Below are 12,114 nucleotides of genomic sequence, written 5' to 3'. Positions count from 1 at the left end.
AATATACAGACCACATTCAAGTCAGACCTCATTACGCAGTGAATAGTTCAAGTTAATAGTAGCGTCCTGATTATCCGCTAATGATAACAAATGGGTACATTTCTTACGGTATAAACATTGCCCAACCCTTAACCCTAGCATCAGTCAGGCAATGCCTCTAGCCCCCATGGTGTTGACACAGGCAATAAGCAGACCCATTTAGTGTCGATTCCAATAGAGCATGGAGGTTAGTATGAGTGGCAGACAGGCTCATACTCCCCCATAACATTCTCACACCATCAGTCCATCTCGTCAAGCATAAGAAGAAATGATGGCCCATCCCCAGCCCTGAGCCTCAGGCATCATGGGTAATGAGATAGGAAGGATAATGCACGGAGCGTAACATTCAGATGATTGACGTTTGTATTTCAACCGTGTTGTGAAATTATATACTGTAATCAGATTATGTTGGGTTTGCTGTGAATAACATATGATATCCTCCAGGATTATTGGCATCCTGGCTCAGGAAGTGGAGCTGAACAGGAGGGAAATGATACTGTAACTGACTGGCAATAATGTGACAATAACAATGCATTATCCAGTGCCAGGGGGAGTGATACAGGTGTAGGATCTTAATTTGATCACTCTGTTGCAGGATAACTTTCCTGCAATGCAGGACATTTCAAACTTGTAATGTATTCAAGGTTTAAAAAGGCTTCTAAAGTTCGTAATTTCCACTTTAAAATGTCAGACTTGATTTGCCCGAACGAAAAATGTATCAACCCCTACAAAACATTTCCATTAACTATAATCCACATAATAATTCACATTTCCTGTTGCTGCAGGATTATTTTCCTGCTGTAGCTAACTGTCTCAAATTAAGATCCTACATCTGTACCTGACTGGGGGGTAGCCTATAGCTCAGTTGATATTCTGACGTCTGAAAGAAGGAACATGGAGAGGATAAAATCCTTCCTAATGCTCAGATCACACTGAGCTGCTGGGAGTCAGGAAGGCAATGAATGATATCCTGCTGGATCCCAGCAAAACCACTCAATTACACTGGGTTTTCCAGCTCATGTTGTGGAGATGGACTTAAAGCATCTGTGAGACCTGACCAGGGGGAGTGCTGCTCATCGCCAGGCTGAGAGTGCCATGGCATGAGACAGGCGGAATGGGATTTACACATTACGGCTCTGGAAACGAAACATTAGACATTACATTCATTTAGCAGACATTCATATCCAGAATGGCTATTGCCATTTTGTCCGCTGGACTTCCAGAGTAGATTAGCTTTCCTCGATGAAGGTCAATGTGTTCAAATGAGTTGTGTTTATTTGTTCTTGGTCTTTCTTCTGCTATTGAACACCAGGGTGCCGGCAACAGCCAGTGGTCTGTCTGGAGTAGCCTTAGGCTTTACAGTGCCGTTGGCCGGCATCAGCACTTTTATGAGGCCTGCTGTGACAGACAGCATCAGCACATCCAATCACAGCTGTAAACAAAGCCTTTACAGGTTGCCACTGTCCAGGGTCACATACATTAACACCCATTACACGCACACACACCACAGACACACACACCACAGACACACACACCACAGTCACATACACCACAGACACACACACCACAGTCACACACACCACAGTCACACACACCACATTCACACACACCACATTCACACACACCACATTCACACACACCCCAGTCACACACACCCCAGTCACACACACCACAGACACACACACCACAGGCACACACACCACAGGCACACACACCACAGGCACACACATATATCACAATCTCAGCTCTGTCAGACAAGGAAATTAACAACTGTAAAAACACACACACACACACACTTCAACAGTATGAATACAAATATATCCATAATCACACATACAGTATAGACAAATACACACACCTGCATTTACAAACATAGAAGCACATTGCTACAGATGTGTCCCGGAATAGAGTTGGCTCCTGCAAGTAGCCTATTTGAGCAGAACAGAAATAGCATAGGCCTCAGCCAGAAAAAAAAGACAGTTCTTGAAGAATCGACCAGAAGTGCAGGGGGAGTCAGGGCGCCGGTGCCGGTCTGTTCATTATTTATTTTTAGGGTCATTTAGCAAACACTCTTATCCAGAGTGACTTACAATTAGTGCATCCATCTTAAGATAGCTAGGAGAGACATCAACACATCACAATCGTATCAAGTACATTTTCCCTCAACAAGGTATTTATCAGCAAAGTCAGTGCTAGTAGGAAAATATTACATTTTTGTGTATTTTTTTACTCACTGTCGCTCACCAGCTGTGCGCTCGTCCTGTGTATGTCTGTGAAGGGATGGCTAATATTGGCATGCTGGCAATGTGTATTTCTGGGAAAGAGTTTTTCATGGATTTACAGTATGTAAACATGGCTGTTCATTTAGTTGTAATATAAGATCCTGTCAGCTGGTTATGGAGCTTCTGTTGGCTGGATGATGGAGGACGGAGGTTTTGATGGATGAGCTTCAGTGGTGGTCGGTGATGTTTTAAGATGAGGTGTAATCATTAGTCCAACAGTTGCAAACATGTCACGCACGTTGACTGATGACTCGTGGAACCAAAGCGCAGCGTGATAAGCGTACATCTTTATTGATACACAACACACGAACAAAACAACAAAACGAAACGTGAAGTCCTGAGGTTACACACACCAAACCTTTACGGATCAAGATCCCACAAACTAACTGGTGCCAGCAGGCTGCCTAAGTATGGTCCCCAATCAGAGACAACGAGCTACAGCTGCCTCTGATTGGGAACCACCCTGGCCAACATAGATCTAAACGATCTAGAACAAAAAACATAGAAAACTAAACATAGAAAAATCCACACCCTGGCTCAACATTTAAGAGTCCCCAGAGCCAGGGCGTGACAAAACAAGAGTTTCTATTGGACAATGGAGGTACTGTAGCTGATGTATATTCTGATACCTGCTAACGGTGCACCTATGGTTTGTAAAAATCCCTCAGACAAGAAGAGCAGATTGCCGAGGCTGTGGTGTCCGATCAATTCTCTCTCTCTCTCTCTCTCTCTCTCTCTCTCTCTCTCTCTCTCTCTCTCTCTCTCTCTCTCTCTCTCTCTCTCTCTCTCTCTCTCTCTCTCTCTCTCTCTCTCTCTTCTCTCTCTCTCTCTGTCTCCACGGTGCATTTCATTGCTCAGGGATCGATCGGTGGGATTGTTATTCCGCCATGTCGCTAGCTATTAGCCTGTCAGGCTAAATCCAATTACTCAGAGAAGGGCACTTTGATTAGAACACCACATTCTCTATCAGTCTCAATGAAAAGGGAACTGGAATCTTCTGTCCTTGTCTGTTTCCCCAGGGCTATACAGTGGTGGTAACCCTGTCTGTTTCCCCAGGGCTATACAGTGGTGGTAACCCTGTCTGTTTCCCCAGGGCTACAGTGGTGGTAACCTTGTCTGCTTCCCCAGGGTTATACAGTGGTGGTAACCCTGTCTGTTTCCCCAGGGCTACAGTGGGGGTAACCTTGTCTGCTTCCCCAGGGCTATACAGTGGTGGAATAGTATAAAGTAATCCTTCTTCCCCCACCCCCCATAAAAAAAAAAGGTGGTTGTCCCACTGGCTATCATAAGTTGAATGCACCAATTTGTAAGTCGCTCTGGATAAGAGCGTCTGCTAAATGATGTAAATGTAAATGTAATGTAAATGTGGTAACCCTGTCTGTTTCCCCAGGGCTACAGTGGTGGTAACCCTGTCTGTTTCCCCAGGGCTACAGTGGTGGTAACCTTGTCTGCTTCCCCAGGGCTACAGTGATGGTAACCTTGTCTGCTTCCCCAGGACTACAGTGATGGTAACCTTGTCTGCTTCCCCAGGGCTACAGTGGTGGTAACCTTGTCTGCTTCCCCAGGACTACAGTGGTGGTAACCCTGTCTGCTTCCCCAGGGCTACAGTGGTGGTAACCTTGTCTGCTTCCCCAGGACTACAGTGATGGTAACCTTGTCTGCTTCCCCAGGGCTACAGTGATGGTAACCTTGTCTGCTTCCCCAGGGCTACAGTGGTGGTAACCTTGTCTGCTTCCCCAGGACTACAGTGGTGGTAACCCTGTCTGCTTCCCCAGGGCTACAGTGGTGGTAACCTTGTCTGCTTCCCCAGGACTACAGTGGTGGTAACCCTGTCTGCTTCCCCAGGGCTACAGTGATGGTAACCTTGTCTGCTTCCCCAGGGCTACAGTGATGGTAACCTTGTCTGCTTCCCCAGGACTACAGTGATGGTAACCTTGTCTGCTTCCCCAGGGCTACAGTGATGTAACCTTGTCTGCTTCCCCAGGGCTACAGTGATGGTAACCTTGTCTGCTTCCCCAGGGCTACAGTGATGGTAACCTTGTCTGCTTCCCCAGGACTACAGTGGTGGTAACCTTGTCTGGATTAACGAGCTGCTGTTGTCTTCTGATCCATAGTATCACTTTCGTTTGATGAGTTATTATCAAGGCAAAAGCTTGGGACTATAAGGTTCTATCTGCATATTTGTCAAAATTTAGTTATTGACATAGCCTTGTTCTATTCAATGTTCTCTGCCTATATAGTACTGTAAAAAACACCAATTCATGTTGTTATGTTCAAAAGAATACAATATAAAAATAGCTTACACCATTCAAACCAATGAGGGTTCGTAACTTTAATGCCAATTATGTCAGAATCATCTTTTTGCAGATAGAACCTTCTAGTCCCAAGCTCTCTAAGGGATATAGGAGATAGCCTATCACTATACAAGCAGGATATCTGGTATTAGTCCATTTTGATTGGGATCATCACTTCACATCTCACGGATCTAATTTACCTTGACGGTCTAATTGGAGGGTTGGGATTAATTAGGTGATTGGTGGACAGGAAGATGCTATCATATCCTGTCTGGTGTACTCATCAAATCAGCATGGGATCCTTAACAGCAGTTTGAGAGCTGTGGGGGCGGAGGGGCTTCTAAAGGAACAATGAGCCCTGCTGATAATCAAGTTTCCTGAGTGTACAGTGTTTGGGGATGTTTGTGTGTATTTGTGAATAAAGTAGAGGAAGTGTGTGTGTGTGTGTGTGTGTGTGTGTGTGTGTGTGTGTGCGTGTGCGTGTGCCTGCGCCTGCGTGTGCTGAATGATGAGTGACGACTCCCTCTAATCACTGTGATATGTGTGTTTCTCTCCCTCGCAGAACACTCGCCACACATACACACCATGAGCAACATCTATGAGTCTGCGGCCAACACCCTTGGTCTGTTCAACAGCCCATGCCTGGCCAAAGTGGAGCTGCGGGTGACCTGCAAGGGCATCTCAGACCGGGACGCCCTGTCCAAGCCAGATCCCTGCGTCCTCATCAAAATGCAGTCCCACGGACAGTGGCTGGAGGTAAGTGGCCTCTCACTCTGTTCTGACGAGTAACTAAAATTGCAGTGCCAATCTTATTACAATTTTCAATATAATAAGCCACCTTCAATGTTAACAGTGGTGTAACGTGTAAGGGTCAATTGGAGGATATGTCCTGTAGATGGTTCTGTTAAGTCCTAAATCCCCTCAGGGCTCTATTTGGTGAGATAGATCTCAAGAGGTGATTACAGATTACTACATGGACTTTCTGAAGAGTTGGAGATACAGAATAATTACACTTTTTCCTGTATGTCGAATCAAGGACATTGGCTTGCTAACGGACTGAGAGATTTCCTTCTCTTACTATCCCTTATGTTGTTTTTGAGTGTTGATTTGGTTCACCTCAAGGATGTGGAATATACAGTATTAGCAGCTATGAGGTTTGCCTAGTAAAGTTATATGAATTTCTGAACGCTTCTCCAAATAAGCAAGAGGATTCTGTCAAAAGAGATATTCATTCACAGGAAGTGTATTTGCATAATGAAGCTATTTGCTGAGTAAAGAAAAAAGAAACCCATAAACGTCTGAATCAATGTGTTTACCAAACCAAAATGAGGTTCCAATCAACCCTCCAAAACTGATGATTGGACATTACAGCCGTGTTACATTTTTACATTTTTAGTCATCAGGCTCTCTTATCCAGAGCGACTTACAAATTAGTGCATTCATCTTAAGATACAGTGCCTTCAGAAAGTATTCACACCCCTTGACTTTTCCCACATTTTGTTGTGTTACAAAGTGGGATTAAAGTTTATTTAATTGTAATTATTTTTTGTCAATGATCTACACAAAATACAATGATCTACACAAAATAAAAATTCTAACATTTGTAAAAGAAAATATAAAAGATAAAACGCTAATATATATTGATTAGATAAGTCTTCAACCCCCTGAGTATACATGTTAGAATCACCTTTGCACACCTGCATTTGCACATTATTCTTTTTTAAATTCTTCAAGCTCTGTCAAGTTGGTTGTTGATCATTGCTAGACAGCCATTTTCAAGTCTTTCCATAGATTTTCAACCTGATTTAAGTCAAAACTCTAACTAGGCCACTGAGGAACATTCAATGCCGTCTTGGTACGCAACTCCAGTGTATATTTGGCTTTGTGTTTTGTGTTATTGTCCTGCCGATAGGTGAATTTGCCTCCCAGTGTCCGGTGGAAAGCAGACTGAACCAGGTTTTCCTCTAGGATTTTTCATGTACTTAGCTCTATTCTGTTTCTTTTTATCCTAAAAAACTCCCTAGTCCTTGCCGATGACAAGCATACCCATAACATGATGCAGCTACCACCATGCTTGAAAATATGAAGAGTGGTATTCAGGGATGAGATGTGTTGGATTTGCCCCAAACATAACACTTTCTATTCAGGACATAAAGTACATTTCTTTGCCACATTTTTTGCAGTTTTACTTTAATGCCTTATTGCAAACAGGATGCATGTTTTGGAATATTTTTATTCTGTACAGGCTTCCTTCTTTTCACTCTGTCAGTTAGGTTAATATTGTGGAGTAACTACAATGTGGTTGATCCATCCTCAGTTTTCTCCTATTACAGCCATTAAACTCTGTAACTGTTTTAAAGCCACCATTGGCCTCATGGTGAAATCCCTGAGTGGTTTCCTTCCTCTCCGGCAACTGAGTTTGGAAGGACGCCTATATCTTTGTAGTGACTGGTTGTATTGATACACCATCCAAAGTGTAATTAATAACTTACCCATGTGCAAAGGGAAATTAAGGGTCTGTTTTTTATATTTTGACCCATCTTCTTTGCGAGGCATTGAAAAACCTCTCTGGTCTTTGTGGTTGAATCACTGCTCGACTGAGGGACTTTACAGATAATTGTATTTGTTGGGTACAGAGATGAGGTAGTCATTCAAAAATCATGTTGAACACTATTATTGCACACAGAGTCAATGCAACTTATTATGTGACTTGTTAAGCAAATTCTTACTCTTGAAATGATATAGGCTCGTCATAGCAAAGGGTTTAAATACGTATTGACTCAAGACATTTCAGCTTTCACTTTTAATGAATTTGTAAAAATTTGACATTATGGGTTGTGTTTATGGGACTCCGCTTTCCTGACTTTAGGGGGAAGCTTGTTCTGCCTGCCGAGTGACCATGACAACAAAGCAGATGGTTGATCTCTCTATTTGTCCCTTAATGAAATTATTCCTGTTTTAATTGTGCCATTGATTTTTTCCATTGATTTGTTATTAACCGGTTGTCCATCTGGAGACACAAATTAGCATTGTACTGCAGATGTGCCATGATAGCTCCAATGCTCCATGCTGTGTGTTGCATCACTCAACAACGTATTTACTAGTGCTGCTCTCCTGTGGACTTTATGTCTCGTTAGAGATAATACCCCTCCTGTATGAGTATGATCCACCATCAAGTCAGCATTCCTTGTGTTCCAAGCTAGGCTAGTCTGCTTTTTGCTTCCTGTTTTTTTTCTTCTCCACATTACTGGAATGAAACTGGTGCATAATGCGCCTTGTGATAGACAATATGAACAAAGCTCTTCACAGAGTAATTGTCCATTAATTCAAACCAAACGAAAAGAGAAAGAGTGGTTGGAGAATAATCACTGGTATAAGCTTTTGTGATAAAACAACAAGGGAATGAAGTATGAGGGGGCTGAATGAAGGAGCTGATATAATGTATTAGAAGTATTAGAACTGGGCATGAAGAGACCAACTGTGGCAAAGCCTTGTGCAAACTATTTAGAGACACCATCATTAGTAAACACTATAGTTTACTGTTAAGAGACACCATCATTAATAAACTGTCACGTTCGTTGAAGGACGGGTCAGACCAAGGCGCAGCGTGATATACAGTGGGGAAAAAAAGTATTTAGTCAGCCACCAATTGTGCAAGTTCTCCCACTTAAAAATATGAGAGAGGCCTGTAATTTTCATCATAGGTACACGTCAACTATGACAGACAAGTTGAGGGAAAAAAATCCAGAAAATCACATTGTAGGATTTTTAATGAATTTATTTGCAAATTATGGTGGAAAATAAGTATTTGGTCACCTACAAACAAGCAAGATTTCTGGCTCTCACAGACCTGTAACTTCTTCTTTAAGAGGCTCCTCTGTCCTCCACTCGTTACCTGTATTAATGGCACCTGTTTGAAGTTGTTATCAGTATAAAAGACACCTGTCCACAACCTCAAACAGTCACACTCCAAACTCCACTATGGCCAAGACCAAAGAGCTGTCAAAGGACACCAGAAACAAAATTGTAGACCTGCACCAGGCTGGGAAGACTGAATCTGCAATAGGTAAACAGCTTGGTTTGAAGAAATCAACTGTGGGAGCAATTATTAGGAAATGGAAGACATACAAGACCACTGATAATCTCCCTCGATCTGGGGCTCCACGCAAGATCTCACCCTGTGGGGTCAAACTGATCACAAGAACAGTGAGCAAAAATCCCAGAACCACACGGGGGGACCTAGTGAATGACCTGCTGAGAGCTGGGACCAAAGTAACAAAGCCTACCATCAGTAACACACTACGCCGCCAGGGACTCAAATCCTGCAGTGACAGACGTGTCCCCCTGCTTAAGCCAGTACATGTCCAGGCCCGTCTGAAGTTTGCTAGAGTGCATTTGGATGATCCAGAAGAGGATTGGGAGAATGTCATATGGTCAGATGAAACCAAAATATAACTTTTTGGTAAAAACTCAACTCGTCGTGTTTGGAGGACAAAGAATGCTGAGTTGCATCCAAAGAACACCATACCTACTGTGAAGCATGGGGGTGGAAACATCATGCTTTGGGGCTGTTTTTCTGCAAAGGGACCAGGACGACTGATCCGTGTAAAGGAAAGAATGAATGGGGCCATGTATCGTGAGATTTTGAGTGAAAACCTCCTTCCATCAGCAAGGGCATTGAAGATTAAACATGGCTGGGTCTTTCAGCATGACAATGATCCCAAACACACCGCCCGGGCAACGAAGGAGTGGCTTCGTAAGAAGCATTTCAAGGTCCTGGAGTGGCCTAGCCAGTCTCCAGATCTCAACCCCATAGAAAATCTTTGGAGGGAGTTGAAAGTCTGTGTTGCCCAGCGACAGCCCCAAAACATCACTGCTCTAGAGGAGATCTGCATGGAGGAATGGGCCAAAATACCAGCAACAGTGTGTGAAAACCTTGTGAAGACTTACAGAAAACGTTTGACCTGTGTCATTGCCAACAAAGGGTATATAACAAAGTATTGAGAAACTTTTGTTATTGACCAAATACTTATTTTCCACCATAATTTGCAAATAAATTCATAAAAAATCCTACAATGTGATTTTCTGGAATTTTTTTTCTCATTTTGTCTGTCATAGTTGACGTGTACCTATGATGAAAATTACAGGCCTCTCTCATCTTTTTAAGTGGGAGAACTTGCACAATTGGTGGCTGACTAAATAATTTTTTCCCCCACTGTATGTACATGTTTATTAAAGTAATAAAAAACACGACAAAACAACAAAGGAAACGAAACGTAAAGTCCAAGGTAGCACACACAACATACCTTACACGGAACAAGATCCCACAACCCACTAGTGCCAATAGGCTGCCTAAGTATGGTCCCCAATCAGAGACAACGAGCGACAGCTGCCTCTGATTGGGAACCACACCGGCCAACATAGATCTAGACATACTAGATCCTACAACATAGAACAAACACAACAAGGAATATACACACCCTGACTCAACATATAAGCGTCCCCTGAGTCAGGGCGTGACAGTACCCCCCCCCAAAGGTGCGGACTCCGACCGCACAACATAAACATAACAGGGTAGGGGCCGGGTGGGCATTCCGCCTCGGAGGCGGATTCGGCTCAGGGCGTGACGACCTCTCACTCTTCGCCTCCCTGTTGCGCCCCTGGTCTGGTCTAGACCTCGGCGCGTTGCTTCCCCTCTCCTTCCTCCCACTATACTCCAAGCCCTGTCTGGACCCTGGTGTGGGAGACCCCGAACCTGGAGAGGGGCTGACGTCTGGGTCTGGACTGGAGCCGCTGACCGGAGCTGGACCGGACACCGGTGGAGCGGACTGCTCAGGCTCCGGACTAGAGCCGCTGACCGGAGCTGGACTGGGCACTGGTGGAGCGAACTGCTCTGGCTCCGGAGTGGAGCCACTGACCGGATCTGGACTGGACCCCGGTGGAGCGGACTGCTCTGGCTCCGGAGTGGAGCAGCTGACCGGAGCTGGATCAGGCACCGGTGGAGCGGACTGCTCTGGCTCCGGAGTGGAGCCGCTGACCGGAGCTGGACTGGACCCCGGTGAAGCGGATTGCTCTGGCTCCGGAGTGGAGCAGCTGACCGGAGCTGAACTGGGCACCGGTGGAGCGGACTGCTCTGGCTCCGGAGTGGAGCAACTGACCGGTGCCGGACCAGGCACCGGTGAAACAGGCACGGGCCGTGCCGGACTGGACACACGCACCACTGTCTTGGTGCGAGGAGCAGGAACAGGCCGGACCGGGCTGGCGACGCGCACCACTGGGTTGGTGCGGGGAGCAGGCACGGGCCGTACCGGGCTGGCAACGCGCACCACTGGCTTGGTGCGAGGGGTGGAACAGGCCGGACCGGGCTGGCGACGCACACCACTGGCTTGGTGCGAAGGACAGGAACAGGCCGGGCTGGTGACGTGCACCACTGGCTTGGTGCGAGGAGCAGGAAAAGGCCGGGCCGGGCTGGCGATGCGCACCACTGGCTTGGTGCGAGGAGCAGGAACGGGTCGGGCCGTACTGGGAACACGCACCACTGGCTTAGTGTGGGGAGCAGGAACGGGCCGGACCGGACTGGCGACACGCACCACTTGCTTGGTGCGAGGAGCGGGACTGGGTTCCTTTATTAACCCCCGCTCCTTCTGCTGCCTAACCATCTCCTCTCGCCATGCCTCTACACTTTCCTTCTCCCTTTTAGCCTCCTGTAGCGCCTCCCTCTGACCGAATAACTCCTGCTCCCTCTGAACCAATAGCCCCCGTAACATGGTGGCCTCCTCTCCTAACCTGCAGACACGCCCTTTAACGGCCTCCTTCTGCCTCGTCATCCACACCGTGTGCCCCCCCCAAGATTTTCTTGGGGTTGCCTCTCGGGTCTCCGTCATCGGCACTGTTGGCGCCGTTTCTCCTCTCTATACCGGGCCTCCACTGTCTCCTCCCAAGGACGGCGATCCATCCCAGCCTGAATCTCCTCCCAAGTCCAGGATCCCTTACCATCCAGGATCTCCTCCCAGGTCCAGGCTGTCTGCTCCTGGACACGCTGCTTGGTCCTCGTTTGGTGGGATCTTCTGTCACGTTCGTTGAAGGACGGGTCAGACCAAGGCGCAGCGTGATATACGTACATGTTTATTAAAGTAATAAACAACACGACAAAACAACAAAGGAAACGAAACGTAAAGTCCAAGGTAGCACACACAACATACCTTACACGGAACAAGATCCCACAACCCACTAGTGCCAATAGGCTGCCTAAGTATGGTCCCCAATCAGAGACAACGAGCGACAGCTGCCTCTGATTGGGAACCACACCGGCCAACATAGATCTAGACATACTAGATCCTACAACATAGAACAAACACAACAAGGAATATACACATCCTGACTCAACATATAAGCGTCCCCTGAGTCAGGGCGTGACATAAACACTATAGTTTACTGTTAAGAGACACCATCATTAATAAACACTATAGTTTACTGTTAGGAGACACCATCATTAATAA

General features: G+C 45.8%; 1 protein-coding gene across 1 annotated transcript in view; it reads left to right on the top strand.

The window, feature by feature from the left end:
- Positions 1–343: 343 nt before the first annotated feature.
- The window catches only part of LOC311107587 (copine-4-like), a gene marked incomplete at both ends in the record, with an annotated part of 76,338 nt that continues 64,567 nt past the window's right edge, over positions 344–12,114 (top strand). The window contains 2 exons of the mRNA XM_084150094.1: positions 344–347; positions 5,178–5,371. Coding sequence (XP_084006220.1) covers positions 344–347; positions 5,178–5,371 — 198 coding nt within the window. The remainder of the gene's footprint in view (positions 348–5,177; positions 5,372–12,114) is intronic.

The sequence above is a fragment of the Coregonus lavaretus genome, assembly GCF_964263955.1.
Source record: "Coregonus lavaretus genome assembly, chromosome: 3".
Classification (NCBI taxonomy): domain Eukaryota; kingdom Metazoa; phylum Chordata; class Actinopteri; order Salmoniformes; family Salmonidae; genus Coregonus; species Coregonus lavaretus.
This window is presented reverse-complemented; position numbering and strand designations above follow the sequence as displayed.